The 21,880-nt window shown below is 37.2% G+C and overlaps 1 protein-coding gene across 1 annotated transcript in view; it reads left to right on the forward strand.

The window, feature by feature from the left end:
* The window catches only part of FCHSD2 (FCH and double SH3 domains 2), a 323,208-nt gene that overhangs the window by 157,429 nt on the left and 143,899 nt on the right, over positions 1-21,880 (forward strand). The window contains exons 5-8 of the mRNA XM_010366863.2: positions 2,530-2,674; positions 11,058-11,191; positions 14,777-14,831; positions 15,680-15,808. Coding sequence (XP_010365165.2) covers positions 2,530-2,674; positions 11,058-11,191; positions 14,777-14,831; positions 15,680-15,808 — 463 coding nt within the window. The remainder of the gene's footprint in view (positions 1-2,529; positions 2,675-11,057; positions 11,192-14,776; positions 14,832-15,679; positions 15,809-21,880) is intronic.

Consider the following 21,880-nt stretch of genomic DNA (forward strand, 5'->3'; position numbering starts at 1 on the left):
TTTTTGATGGGGTTGTTTGATTTTTTCTTGTATATTTGTTTGAGTTCTTTGTAGATTCTGGATATTAGCCCTTTGTCAGATGAGTACATTGCAAAAATTTTCTCCCATTCTGTAGGTTGCCTGTTCACTCTGATGGTAGTTTCTTTTGCTGTGCAGAAGCTCTTTAGTTTAATTAGATCCCATTTGTCAATTTTTGCTTTTGCTGCCGTTGCTTTTGGTGTTTTAGACATGAAGTCCTTGCCCATGCCTATGTCCTGAATGGTACTACCTAGGTTTTCTTCTAGGGTTTTTATGGTATTAGGTCTAACATTTAAGTCTCTAATCCATGCTGGCAGAGAATGCATTTAATTTTTAAAATAACACTGTGAGGTAAGTGGTGCAGGAATATTTGTTATTTCTCCATTTGCCAGTTGAGGATGAAAGTATAGTGAAGTGTGCTGCTTATGATTATTTTGTTAAAACTAGAACTTGAACTTAGGTCTTCTGACTGGTGACTGAATTCTGTGCTTTTCATGGTATATCAGTGTTCAGGATATGTTTCCCTGCTATAAATCTGCTAAACTCTAAAGGTCTCTTTTTAAACTCTTTTTAATGAAAGGATTTGTCTTTTTATTGTACAGTCTTCATAGTTAATACATTCATCCATTCATTTATTTACTCATTCAACACATATTATTGTAATCATTCTTTATTTGCTAGACCCTAGGAATGCAATAGGAAGACATACACTCCTGCCTTCATGGCGCTTTCACTATAGTGAGAGGGACAGACGTTAATAAACAATTGCGTTAAAATATTTATAATTGAAAGAAAAGTGCTGGAGCCGTGAACAAATGACAAAGAGTAACTTGATTAAGTTTGGGGGTTGGCTGGGTGGTGATCATGAAAGACTTCCCAAAGGAATTTACATTTAAACTGAGATTGGAAGGGCAAACAGCTATTACCTAGGAGAAGGGATAAAGAGAAGAGGGTGTTAACACTGAGAGAAGAACATGGATGAAGGGTCTCTCCCTTCCTGTCTTTCTTCCTATCACAATTCATAATAGTTCTTTTTCATTTTCTTCATTATTTTAAAATATATTTTAAGTATAAATTAGTAGCTATAAATCATAGTACTGAATTTTTCTCTCAGTATATTCTTCAAGTAAATCAATTGTTGGAACTGCTTAGAAGGGAGAGCCTGTGGTGAGTTTACATTGCAAGTTCCATTGGTTGTCATGCAGTGAGGCCATGGAGGGCGTTCGTGTTGCTGTTCTTAACTTCATCAGTGCTTTTATGCTGACAGTTTTTGCTGGTGCAACACACTGAATCTTTCCGAAGGGATAGTGATACACCTCTGCCTAAATAATGACTATTTCCATCTAAACTGATTCATCTGGTACGTTACATGAACTAATTTGAACTAATTTGTAAGACTCCGTGGTTGAAAACCATAGTTTATCAAGTTTTTTTCTTTACTTCTAAATAAGATAGGGACTCAGGCAGTTTTTCCTTTTCTTTTACACTGTCATCTGTTGACCACAGTGAGCATTCTGTATAGCATGTGGTCCCACATGTTGCTGTGGTTGAAAATCTGTATGGATTTCCCACAAAAGGGAAATCTCAGGAGAGGAATATTATAATATATCAAAATTTCACTTTAAGGACTCATTTTAAAAAATAAAGCACTACCATTGTTATAAGTTATCGATTGTGTTTATAAATAGTGTAGGAGCATGCTAGAATTGACTAAAGCATTTAGCAAGTAGGAAAGAAGGTTGAAGAGGAAATTGGCTAGAAAAAGCAAAGGATTAATAATTCCTTGACTTGACTGAGATTGCTGAGCACATTTATCAAGCAAAGGAGATGGGACTTGCTTAGAATGAATCCAAAGCACAGTGTGATGCTAAGCATTGTTATAACAGGAAGACAGATATAGAGCAAACAATATTATAGATTTATTTTGTCAGACAGAATAGACTTTGCATGCACATAAACAGTTGTTCATGATATATTTTTCCAGCCGCATCAGTTTTGAGTAATATGATGTCGTTGAAAGACAATATACTATATATAGAGGTACCCAGTCTTCGTCTTGTATCTCAGTAGTGCCACCTTCCTCTCATGTGACCTAAAGTGATACTTTAAAATCTCTCTGGGCCTCAGTTACCTTATTAGTAAAATTAGGAAAATACTTTAATGAAGTAATAAAACTTGATATTCATAATTATGACCTTGTGACAGCAAAAGACTTGGAGAGTCTGAAATATTCACTGATTTTTATAGCGTGAGCTTTGTAATTCTTGTAGCACTTTACTCCATTGTCAAGAATAGCTAATGAATCAAAACTCCCTATTGCTGAGCAATAAGAGGAATAGAGTATATGCCATGTTGCTTCTTATGTGTGCTGAAATATTGCCTATAAGCCAGTATAAATACATTAAAGAAGACATTCATGTGTTCTGTCAGTGCTACCCTGTGAGCAAAAGGTTAGCCAACTTTTTCTTACTGTTCCCTGCCTAATGCTTTTCTATCCCTCTTTGAATTTAGGAGCATGTATCCCGTTTGGAAATCTTTTCTCGAGGGAACAATGCAAGTAGCCCAGTCTCGGATGAATATATGTGAAAACTATAAAAACTTCATTTCTGAGCCTGCAAGGACAGTGAGAAGCTTAAAAGAACAGCAACTAAAAAGGGTATTGTTTTTATTTCTGCTCTTATATGCATTTTAATATCTCAGTGCTACATTTGTAATCTGTAAGATTATGCTAAATCTTATTCAAAACTTTATATGGTCCTGTATGTTTCTGGTTGACATTTTACTAGGATTTTCTGATTTCAACATGTTCTCATTAAGTACTGTTTTATTAACTGCTAAAAGTGAGTGTAATTCAAATCCGTGAACGTTCAAGAAGCTCAGTAAATATTTTTTAGAAATACCCCTTTTCAGCATAATTCATGTACATAGATCTACTTAGTTTCACAATATTGGTATAGTTTGGTGTATATTAGAATAGTTACAAGGTTATTAATCCCACTGATTGTTCAAAAAAGTTTACATTAATTTGTCTTTCTTTTTTTTTTTTTTTTTTTGAGACGGAGTCTCGCTCTGTCGCCCAGGCTGGAGTGCAGTGGCCAGATCTCAGCTCACTGCAAGCTCCGCCTCCCGGGTTTACGCCATTCTCCTGCCTCAGCCTCCCGAGTAGCTGGGACTACAGGCACCTGCCACCTCGCCCGGCTAGTTTTTTGTATTTTTTAGTAGAGACGGGGTTTCACCGTATTAGCCAGGATGGTCTCAATCTCCTGACCTCGTGATCCGCCCGTCTCGGCCTCCCAAAGTGCTGGGATTACAGGCTTGAGCCACCGCGCCAGGCTAATTTGTCTTACTTTCAACTTGACCCATTTTGTATAATTAAAGGAAATTGACACATTTTGACTAAATATAAAAAACTTATTTTAAAAACCCTGTTGGACTCTAAACTTTATATGGGTTACACATGAGTAAATGTTTTCAGATGGATGTATTTTATTACACAGAAATAAAACATTCATAGGAAAATGGCATTGCTTAATGTGACTTTTTAGAAAAGTTGGCTGTTGAAAATAGGTGATTGAATTGTGTTCTTTTGGAAATAGAGTTACAAAAATTGAGATTATCATTGTACCTAATAAGTAATTAAAATTTTTGTGGAAGTATTAATACTTTAGAAAATATTAAAGTAAAAGAAAGAAAATATTAAAGTAATTATTTAGGGAAATAATATTTTAGAAGCCATCCAGTGTTTTGATTCTAACTGTAATTTGGATTTTCAGAACATTTTTACAAACACCTTTCCCACCAAAAACCCCTCAATTTTCCATTTGCCAAAGATGATTCTAGTGGCTTGAAATCAGTATGTTAAATGTGTATGTGTCTTTATGTAAAACGTTAATTTCTTTAGAGCACTCACCTAATATTAGTCAGTTAATGTATTTGTATAAGAATGCCTGTGTTTTATCTTTGCCAAAAAATATATCTTTCAAGACAAACATAGTGAGTAACCTATGTGGTCACTGGCCAGTGATTTTGAATTGGAAGAAAGTTGTGTGTGTGTGTGTGTGTGTGTGTGTGTGAGTGTGTGAGTGATTGTGCAGAAAGTGGGTGGAAGGTAGGAGCAGAGAAGTAATACTAGTATAACTTCCCAACCAGGAGGAAATACTGCATTTCAAATTTCTGGCGCATTCATCACTTTTAATTGAATTACTGGAAAGTTCCACCTCACTCAGTATCAGAATATTCCGAGAGTTTAACTACCTCTGGTTCTTTTCTCTTCCATTGATGAAGTAGTCTTAGACTTGAATTTAGTGACATTCCTAGGCAAAGAATGTTTGGTAAGGCCGGGTGCAGTGGCTCACACCTGTAATCCCAGCACTTTGGATGGCCAAGCCGGGTGGATCACCTGAGGTCAGGAATTCAAGACCAGCCTGACCAATATGGTGAAACCCCATCTCTACTAAAAATACAAAAATTAGCTAGGCATGGTGGCATGTGCCTGTAGTCCCAGCTACTTGGGAGGCTGAGACTGGCAGAATTGCTTGAACCCGGGAGGTGGAGGTTGCAGTGAGCAGAGATTATGCCACTGCACTCCAGCCTGGGCGACAGTGAGACTCTGTCTAAAAAAAAAGAAAAAAAAAATCTTTGGTAAGATTCAACAAATGCTCATGTCTGTGAATTAACTTGTTTTATATTATAGCTGATAATCTATTTATGTTATATCTAAACAATTGTTAAATATTCAGTACATATTGGGTATACCTGTCACTCTGAGATAGCAAATGACAGAAACCTCCTTCAAACTGCTTTAAGCCAAGAATGGAATGTATCTGCTTGTATAACTGAAAATTGAAGGACTTCAAGCATGGATGGATCTAGGGGTTCAAATGATGGTATTAGAATTCAGACTTTCTTTCCATCCATTAGCTCTGCTTTTCTGAACGGCTTTACTCACTAACAACTCTCTCCACATGGTAACCCCCAATGTGCCAGATTTATAAATCTTAAAGGTAGCAATCCCAGATTTTTCATTTTCCCGAATGACCAGAGTTGTTTTGCATAGCACCTGCATCATTTGGCATGCCCACCAACAGTGCACAAGGGCTCCAATTTCTCTACAGCCTTGCCAACATTTGTTATCTTTTTTTAAAAAAATAGCCTCCTAACAGGTGTGAGGTAATTAATATTTTACTGTGGCTTTGATCTATATTTCACTGATGGTTAATGATATTAAGCAATCTAATATTCTTTAATATCAATTTTTCCCTCCACTATTAGCTTCTTACTTTTTAAATCCTATATTCTTTTAGTAATTACCTTAGAGAATCTAATATGCCTCCCTAACTTATTACATTACCTTGAATCATTAATTTTACTATTCCCCAAACCTTATTCCAAATTAACTTTTTTTTTTTGAGATGGAGTCTCACCTTGTCACCCAGGCTAGAGTGCAGTGGCGTGATCTCACTGACTGCAGCCTCTGCCTCTCAGGCTCAGGTGATCCTCCCACCCCAGTCTCCTGAGTGGTTGGGATTACAGGCGTGTGCCACCACGCCTGGCTAATTTTATTGTGTTTTAGTAGAGACAGGGTTTCACCACGTTGGCCAGGCTGGTCCTGAACTCCTGACCTCATGTGATCTGCCCACCTCAGCCTCCCAAAGTGCGGGTTTTACAGACATGAGCCACCTCGCCTGGTCCAAATTAACTTATTACAGTCTACCTTGAATTAGTATTTTACCACCTCATGAACAATATAAAAATCTTCTAGCAAGATAATTCTATTTAACTCCCATTTATGACTTTTTGGCTGTTAGACCTTTTGCCTCTGTTCATATGTCTTTTCTCCTTTTTTAGCATTTTCTGTTTTCCACCCTTTTTTCTCTGTGTACTTCAATCTGAATATTTAACAAGTTTGTTAATATACTGTTCTACTATTTTGAATCTGCTTTAAAAACTCATCTTTTGGGGACGAGAGTGGTGGCTCACACCTGTAATTTCAGCACTTTGAGACGCTGAGGTGGGAGGATCATTTCAGTTCAAGATTAGCCTGGCCAACAAGGTGAAATCCTGTCTCTACAAAAAATGCAAAAATTAGCCAGGTGTGGTGGTTTATGTCTGTAGTCCCAGCTACTTGGGAGGTTGAGGCAGGAGGATCACTTAAGCCCAGGAAGTAGAGATTACAGTAAGTCGAGATCGTGCCACTGCACTCCAGCTTGGGTGACAGAGGGAGACCCTTTCTCAAAAACAAAACAGAAAACTTCATCTTTTGGAATCTTAATGTACTTTTTCAGTTCCAGGATTTTTATTTGACTTTTAAATAATACATTCCATGTTTCTGGTACAGTTCTCCATGTTTTTCCTTTATCCTCTTAAACATGTTACTACTAATCTCTGTTGTATAATTTCACTATCTTAATTGCCTGTAGGTCTCTTTTAACTGCCTGCAGTTTTTCTTGATTTTTGATTATTTGGATCTTCTGTTTGATTATAACTCACGATGTTGGATATTGTGGATAAAAATTGTGGAGGCTCTGGAAGATGTTATTTCCAAAGAGGGTTAAGCTTTCTTCTGGCAGGCAGATAGAATGCTATTAGATCACCTTGGTTCTGTTAGGATCTCTGGTTTTAGGCTTTTTAGGGCTATTCTGTTTCACTTACTCCTAGAGTTTTAACTGAAAGTATAGGTTGCTTACTGAGACCCTTCTACTTTGACAGGACTTGAACTCTAACCTTTGTCTTCTCAGTGTCATGTAGCTGCTCTGATGCTCTGATCTCTGCTCACTCTTTAGCCTCTCGGCTACTGTTCTCCACTGGATTTCTTGGCATTTCACCCAACACCTGCTTTTTAGAAGTTGTCTGTTAACCAGAGGGGAAACTGCATACAGACTTTTGGACTTGCTTTTCTGCAGTACCCCTCTTTCTAGACCCTTACCTCTCAAGTTCCTGTTCTTTTGGTGTCCCTAAACTCCAACCTCTGTCTCCCCAGTCTAGTAAGAATGCCACTTTCTGTTTCTGTCTTGTTTCTTTATACCGTGATTCAACAAATACCCTGAGAAAAAAGCCAAGTTGAATTTAAGACTTACCTTGGTGTATTCCTCTTCTCCCATGTGTCTTAGTCCTTTAAGTCCAGTGTATGGTTGTGGTCTTTAATGCTGGCAGTTTTTAAAAAACACATTCTGTCCAACTTTTACACTTTCCAGACTGGAGAAAGGTAGTCTATCCAAGTTGTTCTGTCATGATCAGAACCAATCTGACTTAAAATTCTTCCTCTGTAACATTTTAAAGTTCATGTTCTTTTTAAGATTTTCTCTAATTTGGCTATTTTATAATACTTGAAGGATAAACACAGTTATATGACAATTCTGAAGAGCCCCAGTTTATAATGAGGATTATGAGAATTATTACATTTTTCAAAATTATTTTCTGTATGTTGACATTTGCTTAAAAATTAGAACAAGAGCCACAATAACTTAAGGCTTTTTGCTATTCTTATGTTTACTTAACCATACTTTTGTCCGTATCTTTCTCATTTATACTAGAGTTTACTTACCTTCCTTGAAATATTGTGGTTCACATTTGTGTAACACTTTAGAGTTTGCAGACTGCTACTATATCCATTATAGTCTCATTTGATTTTTATATAACCCTGATAGTATTTAAGTATTATTATTTTACAAATGATAAAATTAAAGCTAAAAATATTAAAGAGACTTAGGTAGTAAATAACAGAGTGGGAACTTGAATATACTACTACTTCCTAATTCCAAATCCTATACAATGCTTTTAAAACAAAGCTTAATATTGAAACAAGTTTATAGAAAAATACATGTAAATGCCTTCACCATCGTAGACTACTTAATTTTCTTACTCCTTTTATCTTCATTCTCTCAGTTTCCTAATTGTTCATGTTTCTACATAACCTTTATGTTTATTATTTTTTATTATTTTGTGAATTTTTCCATTCTGCTTTATTTAATCTTACGTCTGGTTTTGGACATTAACCTTAAGTCTACAGTAAAAATTAACTTTTTATATTTTTTTCTTAGGATAAATTTCCAGGCATTATTACTGGGTTAGAGAACCTAATCATGTGTAGGATTTCAATGTGTTGGCCCAGGTTACTTTTATTTTTATTATTATATTCAAGATATTAGCAAGTTTATTATTGTGTCTGTGTCATACTCAGAGACTATACTTTTAACTTCTTTTTTTTTTTTTTTTTTTTTTTTTTGAGACAGAATTTTTCTCTGCTCTGTCACCCATGCTAGAGTGTGGTGGCATGAACACGGCTCCCTGCAGCCTCAATCTCCTGGGCTCAAGTGATCCTTCCACTCCAGCCTCCCAAGTAGTTGGGACTACATGTGCTTGCCACCACACCTGGCTAATTTTTGTACTTTTTTTTGTAGAGATGAGGTTTCACTATGTTGTTTCGAACTCCAGGGCTCAAGATATCTCACTTTCTCAGCCTCCCAAAGTGCTAAGATTACAGGTGTAAGTCACCGCACCTGGCCCAGTTTTTGGTTCTTAATATCGAATTGTAGCCATGAAGCCTGCTTTTAGCTCTTCACACCTGCAAATACAGCATTATTAGGATGTTCAGCACTTCTTTATGAGAGTGTCAGGTTGTCATCATATCATTTATTAAACAAAAGCTTTGTATTTGATAAGTACTATTACAATTTAGGGGGAAAGACAACTTTTCTTTCTGCAAGATAAAAGCTTACTCTTAGTAAGTAACAAAATACTATTCAGTGATAAAAAGGAATGAAGTACTGATACCTGCTACAACTTGAATGAACCCTAAAAATGTTTTGTAAGTGAAAGAAGTGAGACACATAAGGCCACATATTATCTGATTCCATTTGTACTAAATATCCCAAATAGGAACTCCGTAGAGACAAAAAGTAGATTAATTGTTGTTGGAGGTGGGGAGAAATGAGGAGTTGACAGCTAATGGATACAGAGTTTCTTTTGGGGGTAAGAAAATGTTTTGAAATTCAAGGAGAGTGATGGTTGAACAACCTTGTCACCACTAAATTGTATACTTTAAAAAGGTGAATTTTGTTGTATGTGAACTATATGTCAATTTTTTTAAAGCTTACTTTTAAGATAAACTGTGTCTATAAGAGACCTTTAAAACATGGTCATCACAGAACTAGGGTACACACTTTAATGGGTTGCATGGTAAATGGTATCACATCCTTGCCGTGTGACTCGGAGTAAATTATTTAACATCTGAGTCTATTTTCTCATCTTAATGGGATCACTACTACTACTACTACTACTACTACTACTACTACTACTACTACCACCACCACCACCACCACCACCACCTTTTCCATAGAGTTGTTTCAAGGACTAAATGTGATAATACCAGTAAAGTACGAAACATAGCACCTGTGCAGTGCCCACAAGGGGTCTTTTTAGAAGTAATAAGCATTCAGACTCCCGTGGCTGTCGTAGGCCACACCTGATAAGAGGTTTACTGAGAAGGACAGAGTACAGGGAACACAATGTGCCAGTAGGGACGCATCTAGCATTAATGGGATTAATTCTCCCACTATTGTATGTCTCAGTCCACGTAGCCGACCAGTCATTCTGTTTGGTCCTCCAAGTGGCAGGTGTAGGACAAGGGAGTAAGACTCACATTTGCAGGGCCAGCTTTAGCCCCTAAAGGAGACTAAAAATTTTTTACAACAACTCTACAGACAAAGCTTCCAGGGTCCCTGTAAGGGACATGTCCAGATACACCATACTCACAGAAGCCCAAAGCCATGGCTTTTCTATCAGATATTTGTAGTTAATTTTTAGCTTATCCCAAATTGATGCAGTTTGCCTACCAGGGTTTGTAAGCAATGTTGCCTAATAACACAGCTGACATTGTGTCTTCTCATCAGGTTTCTATTTAAACACAGATCTAGAAAGTTGAGCAAAGACCCAGTTTCATGCAGAGGGGAAAAGTTTTGTTTTATTTTGTGTTTTTTTAAATAACCTTTTCCTTCACAGACTAACACTTATTAAGTGCTTAATAAATATGAGTGGTTATTTTGCTTTTATCTGTCCATGCGGAATCTTCTAGATCTCTCATCCCCTGTAGTCCTTTCTTAACACCTAACAGTTTCTGGGAAAGTCTAGCCTGTATGTCATATGGTTAAGTTTATCCTGGTTCTTCTGATATCCTTGCCCTCCTCCACACTATTCACCCTTGCACAATAATCCCTCACCAGTGTGTCCTCCTGCTTTGCTGAGCTTTTGTCAGTCTCTGCCAGTGCTGTTTCAGGCTTAGAAGTTTTTAGATGTGACTGCTCTAAGCTGGCCTCAGGCTGGTGAAACTTCTCAGTGGCTTGTTTCAAAGTGGGGTCAATCTCCTTTGGATACTCAGAAGGGTCCTGAAGCAGTGTTGCTTTGGCCCCAATGTGTTATAAGAGTTAATTGACTAAACATTGTTTTAGTTGTTATGTCCATCCCTTTTCCTCGAATGTATATGTGTATCCAAGGAGTTGGGCAGGGGATGGTTTTGAGTAATAATTGTTATGTGGTACCCAGGTTTCCTGCTTCTCTTGTTCACCTTGGACTTATCAAGTCAGACTACTCAGGTGTCACTCCCTCTTGTCTAAGGGGGGAATTCTTCAGTACCCCTTGCACTATCAGTTACCCAAACATAGAGACTTTATTAAGATGATGGGGAAATACAGAATTGCCTTATTCTTTTGCTTTTATTATCATGGTATCTCCAACAGTAAGAACATTTTTCGTAGTTGCTCTTCCATGTCTTACCTTAATGTCAGTCATCAGCAGCACTCGGGTTATTTCTCAATGTATGGTTGTTAGGCAAACTGTGACACTGTTTGATGTGTAGTACTTGAGATGGAAATACCAGGATTTTAAATCACAGGATTTTAATTTGCAACTTGAAGGACACTGAAAGTACTGACTTTTCTCCTGGGTTTCCATCCTGAAGGCATAGTGTATAGTCCTTAGGATGAAGCCATTTTCTGTAAGCCTGAAAACTAAAATCATAATGATTGTACTTTTGTATTTTACAGTGTGTGGACCAGTTGACAAAGATCCAAACTGAATTACAAGAGACAGTGAAAGATTTAGCTAAAGGCAAAAAGAAATACTTTGAGACTGAACAGATGGCTCATGCAGTGCGAGAGAAAGCTGACATCGAGGCAAAGTATGTGTTTTAACATTTCTGAGAAAACAATTATGCAAATAAATGTTATTGTTGCTAATAGTTTGTTCTCTATTAGTAGTGAGCATGGACCTATTCTCAGGTAGTGGTGGTTTCATTTGACCTACATATGTTATATACTTTAGGTCACTTTTTTAATTGGCTGATTTTTATCTGAATTAATATAGCAAAATGGGAATATTAGATTAGTCAGTTTTTCACATTAAATTGAATTTTGAAAAAGAAGGTAAATGAACATTGTATTTACAGACTTGAAAGCTTATCAAAAGCCTAAAGTCACTGCTGTGGTGTCTGAATATCAGGGTTTAAGAGCCTCATTTTACTCATGCTGGACTCTCAATCAGTTGTGGTTGGAAATCCCTGTGATCCTCAAGATTCCACTGAAGGTCCATGAACACATCAAGTGAACAAGAGCACTGACTTCCATGTAGAAACCCTGCCTCAGGCACTGTTTTTTCTTTTACACAAAAATCTAGTGTATATATACATAATTTTTCATGTATGCTTTAGCAATTGTATGAATTTCCCTTTCAATGTATATGAATTGTAAGACCTTTTTTTTAAAGAATAAGTAGGAAAAGAACTGGCAACTGGTAATAGAAGGTGATATAAAGCAAGCAGTGTAATAGAGATTTTTGCAATGACAATTTAAGGCAAGATAAAATGTTGATGAGAAAAAGCATGTTATAGAACTGGACTCTGAAGAGGTCTGTGAGAAGAAGAGCTGAGACTCTGGTTCAGTGTGCTGACTGATGCAAAATCTAGGAGTCTGAACTCCTAGTCATAAACTCAGAAAGTCTTTGAACACTTGTACAAACAGACCAGCAAGGAAGGGGGTGTTTTTCTAATACGGTTTGTATCCACAAGAAATGTAAGCAAGCTTATAAGCAACTTGTGAAAATTCAGGGGCTCCCCAGTTTATCAAGGGCTAGTAAGTGAGTATACATGAAGGACTTGATGTTATAGGAAAGCACATTTAATATTTCCCTAGTTTATTTTACTGTATTTATTGTTTTATTCTTTGAACATACAAATATTTCCTGTACTTTTATAGAATCAATGAACCCATCTTCTCAATAAGACCTGAAGTTTTTATATTAGATCTCCATTGGGAATATACTGTTGTTTTGGAATGGGAATATAGTCATTTTTAGAAACTTGTTTTCTTAAACTTTCAGAGATCCTAGAACAGAGAATTGACAGATTTGTAAAGAATGTATAAACACCTAATTTAGCCACAGCCCAGAGGATGAACATGAGCACAGTGGAGGGCTGTTGCTGAGAAGTGGGGATTTGATAGGGTCTAGTTCATAGAGCTGATCACAAGGAATTGCCTTCTAACATGACCCAAATTCGGAGGGGATACAGCAAGCTAGACACACTAATGTTAACTTTTCAACTGTAGAGTAAGGAATGCCTCTTTATCTTCATTTATTCACTCTTCGTTGAATACTTTATATTGGGTACGGTGAGTACAGAGATGAGTAAGGTAAGCTTTGTGCCCTCAAGGAGTTTAAGGCCTAGAATTAGAAACTAAAAGAAATTAAGTGCCTAAAGTCACTTAATATTAACTAATAACTTATTTGCAGTAGTAATGTGAAAACACTCTTAGGAAAGCATAGAAAATATAGAGGTTAATTTTGCCGAATGATAAAGGAAAGCTTTATAGAAGAGGTGATGTTTGGATAGAATCTTGAGGAATGAGTATAAATTTTCTAAGTAGAGTTGAGGAGGAAGATCAGGAAGGGGAAGTTAAACTGTACTACCTATAGTTTTGATAGATGATTTGACAGATGGTGTGGAGATGCACACGTTAGGAGAGACCATATAAGGAAGAGGGATACAATTTGAAGGAGGTGATGAATTTCATTTTGGATATGTTTATTCTGAAGAGCGTGGGAAACACTGGGGTGAATATGTTTGGAAGGTAGTCAAATATCTGGCACTTAAATGAGAATTTGGGCCTCAGGATCTTGCTTTGAGGGTCAGTTGCCTATCAGATGGTAGTTACAAGAAGAAAATTGTGTATAGAATAGATGAGAAGTTGAATTTGGAACCCCAAGGGACATAAATTTTGAAGGGTAGGTGGTAAAGAGTAGCACACAGTATAGTTCATTATTTGTGTAGTGTTTGGGTGTAAAAATCCTGCCTTATTTTTTCTAGATTGCAGTCTTTGAGAACAGGTACTGTCTTATTCTATCTATCACTAATACCTACCTTAATACTGCACAAGAAGTATATTAGGATTAGGAAATAAAGCAGAAGTCAGAAACTTAAAACCTTATATTGGAAGCTCTACATGCAACTCAGCCTATTTGGATAATGACTGAAAAAAGGAGAACTGGGAATATCTCCAAACACAGTCTTATTCTGAAAAGGCTTTCTCAGAGATTTGAGTTTGTGGCCTTTACTTTTCTAGATAAAATGAACAGGAATATGATTAATAAAAAAATAATTATGAAATATGACTATGACAAGGTAAAAAATAACAAGGATCTTTTAAACTCAATTTTTTTAATAGTGGGGAAGTAGTTGGGCTGCATATGTGTTCAACCCTGAATGTTTTCTCTTGTTAGAAAAATAAGGGACTGCTTTTCCTATCCTCTTCACACTGGCTTTGCAAAGACTAATTGCTCCATCATCCAGTCCCAAACTGGCCAGCAACTTTACTTCATGAGGCACAGCTGCCAGCACATGTATTGAATTCTCCCATGGAAATCACCGTGACACTGAAGTCAAGACAAACATGCAGCTTTAAAAAAAAATCACTGGTCCTGGGAGTGTTGCTTGTTCCCTAGCATTTGTCTGTTGACTTTCTTCATATGGTTTTCTCTAGCTGTTTGGGTAAAATCAACATGTTTGTACTATTGATTGTTAGATTATAGTTATTCTCCCAAACTGAAAAAGGATCAAGGTAGATAAGAAGACAAGAGTGGGAGAAGATTACATCATACAGGGCAGAGAGTCCCAGACTTTCTCAGTAAGTTCAGAATAATACCCCTTAGAGCAGAGGAGGCACACAGGCAGGTACCCAAACAAGAAGTACTTTTAATGGGGGAAATAATAGAAGTAAGGACTTCATAGAGCCTGTTGATTGGATTATTGCATTCCTGGTCTTGTTAGAGTCTTTCACACACAGCCCCGAAAGTTTACTGATGCTTGCGTCCCTAGGTTGGTTGTCCCTGGGTCTCTCTAACCTTTGCAGGAACTAAAGTGTGTGAAGTTGTATGGTACTGAGAGAATAGTCTATAGTTTGATGGCTTTTGTTTATTAGGAGACAACAATATATTTTGATGGTTTTTTTTTGGTCAAGTTTTTTTTGGGGGGGTCATTCTGGATATTTTTCTTATATTAATCCCAATATTTCCTGTTTTACCATAATATTAAATTCTTCCTGTAGTAAAATAAAGGAAAATAATCATTACTCTTGGTTTTCCATTTTTTCATTCTTTTTTAGAACAGTATCTTCAAAAAAGGTTATTTTTAAAATTTAATAATATATTTAATAATTTTATTGTGATATAATTAGATGATTTTATTAAACACACTTTTCTATTTTTATTATAGATCTAAACTTAGTCTTTTTCAATCAAGAATCAGTTTACAGAAGGCAAGTGTAAAGGTAAGTTTTCAGTAAGTATATTTCACAACTGAGAAACCTCTTAGCTTGTAAAACAGAGGATTGGATCTTTGAGGGTGGAGGTGGATTGTTTCTACCTTAGAGAAACATTTTAAAGTCACTGACTCAGGGAGGAACTTTCCCTCCCAGTTCATGGGGGTTTTTCACCCAGTTGTCAACACCTTGGACACACTTGCTTTTCAAGACTGCATTAGGGATAAGTTTCTATACCTTACCTGCTTAGGTAGCCTGTTGTCTTTAGCTCTTAGTCCAAGAAACTTAACCCGGGAGCTTTGGAAAGCTCTACAAAATCTATTTCATTTAGATTTAGACCCTTGAGTGGTATTCTGGGCCAGATGTGAGTGAGTTTTTCCTTCGAAAGCTTCACATTGTAGAATGCCTGATTAAGTAAGCTTAGAGACCTGGCTGTGGCTTCAAACTAGCATACAGTTCATCTGGCACGTTAGGAGTGCTGATTTTTAAAAAACTATTTTCTAACTCCACTAGATTTACCCATACCTTTGAAGATAAGGTACTTAATTTCAGAACCTTTATTTACTCATTTGAATAAAATGGTCAAAATATTTTTAAGTTATTTACAAAGCTTTAGAAGTATGTTAAGCAAATATTTGAAATTGTTCATACCCTGTATAACAGTTCTAGTCACTGTTTCATTCCTCAGTAGTGATGAATAATTTTTATATACGTATAAATGTTTTCCACACATAGTTACCTTTATTCTTGTTGGGGAGCCATTAATTGCAAACTAAGAGTAGGATTCCTGTGTTTTGCAGTACAATATCAGTTTGCACTGATTGTTATTATTATTATTATTTTTTGCTATGTTTTAGTTAAAAGCCCGGCGATCTGAGTGTAATTCCAAAGCTACCCACGCAAGGAATGATTATCTTCTTACCCTAGCGGCAGCAAATGCACATCAGGATCGCTACTATCAAACAGATTTAGTTAACATTATGAAGGTAATACAGCTTTCGTATCTATGGTAATTTTACTTCATTAAAAACAAAAACAACTCGAGTTGGATGTTGGGTTTATGGGATTGAATCTATAGAAGAGTAACCAGGCTATGTTGCATCTCTTTGGAATATACTTGTTATTGTTTGGATAGCATCTGTTTCAGATAATTTAGAATTAATTTTTAGTTCAGAAAATGTTTACAGACAAGTCACAGTAAAGGATTATAATACTCCCTAGGTGCGGCAAACATTTGTTATTTAGTGGTTATTGATATAGAAGATACAAGAGTGATATAAGAAATAAAATAATAACTCAAACTGGGAAAATACTTCTGAGCTATTTTATAAGACTCATGTCATGGTTTCAATAAATTATTGAAGCTAGGCAGAATCTTCAGGTATCTTCTGAATCATCAGAGAAAGACTGATATTTTAGCATAATTTTTGTTAGATTGTAGTCTATATTTTTTGAAAAATGTTTGTAAGAAAAGTTTTATGCAAAAGAATATTTCTTTTAAAATGTATTTTTATAGTGTATCTCTTAGCCCGAAGTTTTTATTAACTAGAATTTTGGCCACAACTATGTCTAATGATAATTATGAAGCTTTTTTAAATTTTAATTTTTTGGAGACAGGGTCTCACTCTGTTGTCCAGACTGGAGTGCAGTGATGATCACGGCTCACTGCAGCCTTGAACCCCTAGGCTCAAGAGATCCTCCCACCTCATCCTCCTGAGTAGCTGGGATCCAGGGCGCATGCTACCATGCCTGGCTTCTTTTTTTTATTTTTAGAAACAAGAGTCTTGCTATGTTGGCCAGGCTGGCAGTCAAACTGGCTTCAAGTAATCCTCCCTCCTAAGCTTCCCAAAATGCTGGGATTACAGGTGTGAGCCTGCTTGGCTATTTTTTATTTCTAAAAAACTTAGATTTTTAAAAAATTTCATTAAGTTTATCCTGAATTTATAGGTAAATTGCACATTACTATTTGATGATTTTGAGCTGCGTATGGGACAAACAAAAGAATATGTTCAGTAGCTATCTGAAGATGTCCTCTGGGTATTACTCTGAAATGCAGATAGATTAGATTACAGTTTGTATACCCAAACTTGATCTAGCCTTTCCCTGTTTATACCACCTATGATGTGTCTTTAACTTTCACTGAAGTAAAGAGAAGAGGGTAGAGGAAAAGGAAACCTTTTAATCTGTTGCCAGGTTTCTCCCTTGTTGCTGGCAGAGAAGCTCTGCTTTGGGTTGTATCTGTCATTCTTTCCTGTTTTCCCAAAACTCAGACATTTTGTCATTTTGTTTTTTCTTTTATTTTCAACCCATCCCCCTCAAATGTATTGTTCTTAATGACTGACAAATACACACATTGCTGTAGTTGAATTGCTTAATTTATACATCAGCAATTGTGAATGGGGATGTAGCCAGAGCAGGTGCTCTTTTTTCTATAATAGCTCTGGGAAGGAGGTGAACTCTGGACAGAAACTGCAAGTTCTTTCCTTTAAAGTAGAGATGGGACAGTTCCTGGGACCTTCAGGCAAAAACAAGAGTGTTGAAGGGAGTCAAATTGGACTAAGAAGTATCCTATTGCAAAACATTTTTTTCTTTCCTCTTTGTTCACTGCCTGAAATCCCCTTTTCCTAGCTTCTGTTGTGACTTCTGCTTATTAGAATACAGGTTAGAAAATACAGAGACAAGGAACTGTTTTGTCATCTCTGATGAGAACTCTGCATATATTTTCCATAAAGTATTAGACCTAGAGGTTTAGGTGTTTTAGCATATATGTTTTTTGAGACAGGGTCTCACTCTGTCATACAGGCTGGAGTGCAGTGGCTTGAACATGGCACACTGCATCCTGAACCTCCTGGTCTCAGGGATCCTCTTGCCTCAGCCTCCCATGTAGCCAGGACCACAGGTGCCTGCCACCATACCCAGCTAATTTTTTTTTTTGTAGAGACGAGGTCTCACTTTGTTGCCCAGGCTAGTCTTCAACTCCTGGGCTTAAGAGATCCTCCCACCTCAGCCTCCCAAAATACTGAAATTATAGGGGTGAGCTGCTTGGCCTGGCCGGTTTTAATATAATATTAGGTATTACATAGTGCTTCAGACTTACAAGGACCAACAGTTTCAAAGAACGCATTTACTAAAGATGATTTTTAGCACAGCTTGCACTTAAGGTTGTAATTCACTATATCCTTTATATGTCTACTATTATATCAAAGCTGTATATTTTTCCCTATGAATATTTTTAAATGGACATTATATTAGCTTAAGCAACAGCAAAAATCAAATCCTTTTTTTTTTTTTTTTTTTCAATTGCATCTACAGCCGAGAAAGAATGGCCTTCAATAAACCAGGGAAGGTACATTCTTATTTGGGGGATCTGCTCTCTGCCTAAAGCAAAGAGGAAGTTAAAGCGCTGGCCAGCTCACAGATTAGTATATGTTCTTGAACTTACTTTGAAGTCTTTATGCATATATTTGATCAGCATTAGGTAGGTTGTGCTTTGGAGTATTCATTTAATGAAACATTGTGGGGTACTAAACTGATTAAAAATAGAGGCAGGGGTTGGTCCCTCCTGCCCCTTAAAATTGAGAAAACATATTTTCAGTTTTCATGTACTGTACATTAACTGATTTTCTTCCTCATGCTAATTTTGTAGTCTACAGTAATGGAAAATTCCTATCAATCATGCTATTAGCTACTTAGTAAATTTCCACCATTGAATTGACAGTGGCCCTTAGATGCCTTTCTTGAAAATATCTGTTTTTCTGAATTAACGTTAAGGAGATATCTGTTTTTCTGAATTAATGTTAAGGTGATAATGCCCTATATGGGTAGCTTAAAGGCAGGGTGTTTGATTTGTTGGTTTAATCATACACATTTAAGAGCCTCTTACAGCATGCTAACTACTGAGTTAGGCTTTGGGAAGAGACAAAGATGAGTAAGACACACTGCTCATCCTCAAAGAGCTTGTTATGGTAGAAGAGAGCAAGAGAGAGATACATTTATATAGATGATTGCAAATTAGAGTGATGGAAATCACTTACTGCTGGAGGACTGTGGTTAGTTAATAATAATCGCTATCTTTTTTATTGCTTAATATTGCCTTGGCATTATCCTAACCACTTAATACATATTATCCTTTCTCATTTTCTTCATTATCCTTGTTAAAGTTCATAGCTCATTATTTAAATAATTCTCTAACTTATATTCTTATCTTTGCCCTTCTTCAAATGAAATGAAATGGTAACTCTGATGAGCGCCCGTAACTGGATAATCTGTATCTAAGCAGCCAAGTACTGCTGAAGAAAAGTTTTGACGGAGCAGATTCATGATCATAAATTAATAGGGGAACCAGTGCAGCAGTCTCAACACTGCTTAGATAGCCTACTGTTTTTCCCTAGTTAACTTTTCCTACTATTTTTAACAGTTATTTCAACCATCTCTTTTATGCTTAGCAAGTGGGTTTTCTTCCTAATTTACAGAGACAGTGGAAACCGTTGGAAGGCAGCTTCATTATTGTCCACTATCTGACTTCATCTGTGTTCAAGACTCTTCCAGAGTCTCAGTAGCAGTTGTTCCTATCTAAAGGTGATCTTTTCACCTCAGCTTTGGATTATATCTCATCCCCTCCTGCCTTCTTAGGGCACAGAACAATTATTTTATGTTCTCTTCGTATTTCCTGGACATTCTGTTCTTACATTAGCAGTTGTTATCTTGGTGATAACAACCCTCATTATAACTGTCTTTTGAGTTACGTTCTTCTGATCTGGACTAGTTGCCGTCTGTGTCAGATGCAAGTATTTATCCTGAGATCTTCCTGTATGTCTCTGTTGTGTTAGATCTTCAGTTTTCTTTATGTCTTATTTTTTCTTGATTTACACTGTCCTTTGGTAGAGCATATCCTCCAGTACCTTCTTGAGAAAGTAGGCATGGGAAGTAAGTTTTTTGAGATACTATGTTTAGAAAATGGCATATTCTGTGCTTGTACTTGGATATAGAATTAAAGGTTGAAAACTCTTGTCATTCAAATATTGGAGTCCATACCTCATTGTTTTCTTGTTTACTGTGTAAGTAATGAGAATCCAAAGCCATCCTAGTTCTTGATTATTCGTATCTGATCTAATTGTTTGTTTTTTCTTTTTTAGAAGTTTATGGAATATTCTCAGTGTACCCTTTGATTTCTTGGATTAATTTTTCCCTTTTGTTTTCTCTTTCTGAAACTTCCCATTATTAAGATATGATGTCAGGCCGGGCGCGGTGGCTCACGCCTGTAATCCCAGCACTTTGGGAGGCCGAGGCGGGCGGATCACAAGGTCAGGAGATCGAGACCATGGTGAAACCCCGTCTCTACTAAAAATACAAAAAATTAGCCGGGCGCCGTGGCAGGCGCCTGTAGTCCCAGCTACTCGGGAGGCTGAGGCAGGAGAATGGCGTGAACCCGGGAGGCGGAGCTTGCAGTGAGCCGAGATCGCGCCCCTGCACTCCAGCCTGGGCGACAGAGCGAGACTCCGCCTCAAAAAAAAAAAAAAAAAGATATGATGTCTGCTAGCCTGCTTCTTGAAATTTCATTTCTTTCTTATTTTCCGTCCTCGTCATTGTGTTCTACTTTTTCGGAGACTTCTTCAACTTTACAGTTCATTTCTTTTATTGGACTTGTAATTTTTCCATAGTAGTTTTAATGCATGAGGGTTCTGTTTTCTCCACATCCTTACCAGCATTTTTTATTGCCTGCTGTATTAGTTCGTTTTCACGCTGCTTTAAAGAACTACCTGCGGCCGGGCGTGGTAAGTGGCGTAAGCCTGTAATCCCAGCACCTTGGGAGGCCGAGGTGGGCGGATCACCTGAGGTCAGGAGTTTGAGACCAGCCTGCCAACATAGTGAAACTCCATCTCTACTGAAAATACAGAATATTAGCTGGGCATGGAGGCATGCACGTCTAGTCCCAGCTACTCAAGCGGGTTGAGGCATGAGAATCGCTTGAACTTGAGAGGTAGGTGGAGGTTGCAGTGAGCCAAGATCACACCACTGTACTCCAGCCTGGGCGACAGAGTGAGATTTCATCTCAAAAAAAAACAAAAGAAGAAAAAAAGAAAAGAACTACCTGAGACTGGGTAGTTTATGAAGAAGAAAGGTTTAATTGACTCACAGTTCCGCATGTCTGCAGAGGCCTCAGGAAACTTACAATCATGGTAGAAAGCAAAGGAGAATCAAGTACCTTCTTCACATGGGGGTAGGAGAGAGAAAGCAAAGGGGGAAGTGCCACTTTTAAACCATCAGATATCATGAGAAATCAGTCACAATCATGAGAACAGCATCGGGGAAATCGCCCCCATAAGCCAGTCACCTCCCACCAGGACCCTCCCCCGATACATGGTGATTACAATTTGAGATGAGATTTGGGTGGGGACACAGAGCCAAACATATCACCTGTCTTTTGGATAAAAGTCATTTGAACTGGGATGACATGCTATCTAATTATAGTTTTGATTTGCATTTCTCTGATGATCAGTTGATGTTGAGCACCTTTTTATATGCCTGCTTGCCATTTATGTGACTTTTGAGAAATGTCTATATAGATCTTTTGCTCATTTTTATTTTTTATTTTTATTTATTTATTTTTCTTTTTTTATTATACTTTAGGTTCTGGGTACATGTGCACAATGTGCAGGTTTGTTACATATGTATACATGTGCCATGTTGGTGTGCTGCACCCGTTAACTCGTCATTTACATTAGGTATATCTCCTAATGCTATCCCTCCCTACTCCCTCCACCCCACGACAGGCCCCTGTGTGTGATGTCCCCACCCTGTGTCCAAGTGTTCTCATTGTTTAATTCCCACCTGTGAGTGAGAACATGCGGTGTTTGGTTTTCTGCCCTTGTGATAGTTCGCTCAGAATGATGTTTTCCAGCTGCATCCATGTCCTTACTAAGGACATGAACTCATCCTTTTTTGTGGCTGCATAGTATTCCATGATGTATATATGTGCCACATTTTCTTAATCCACTCTATCATTGATGGACATTTGGGTTGGTTCCAAGTCTTTGCTATTGTGAATAGTGCCGCAG

This window comes from Rhinopithecus roxellana, chromosome 15 (assembly GCF_007565055.1).
Source record: "Rhinopithecus roxellana isolate Shanxi Qingling chromosome 15, ASM756505v1, whole genome shotgun sequence".
Classification (NCBI taxonomy): Eukaryota; Metazoa; Chordata; class Mammalia; order Primates; family Cercopithecidae; genus Rhinopithecus; species Rhinopithecus roxellana.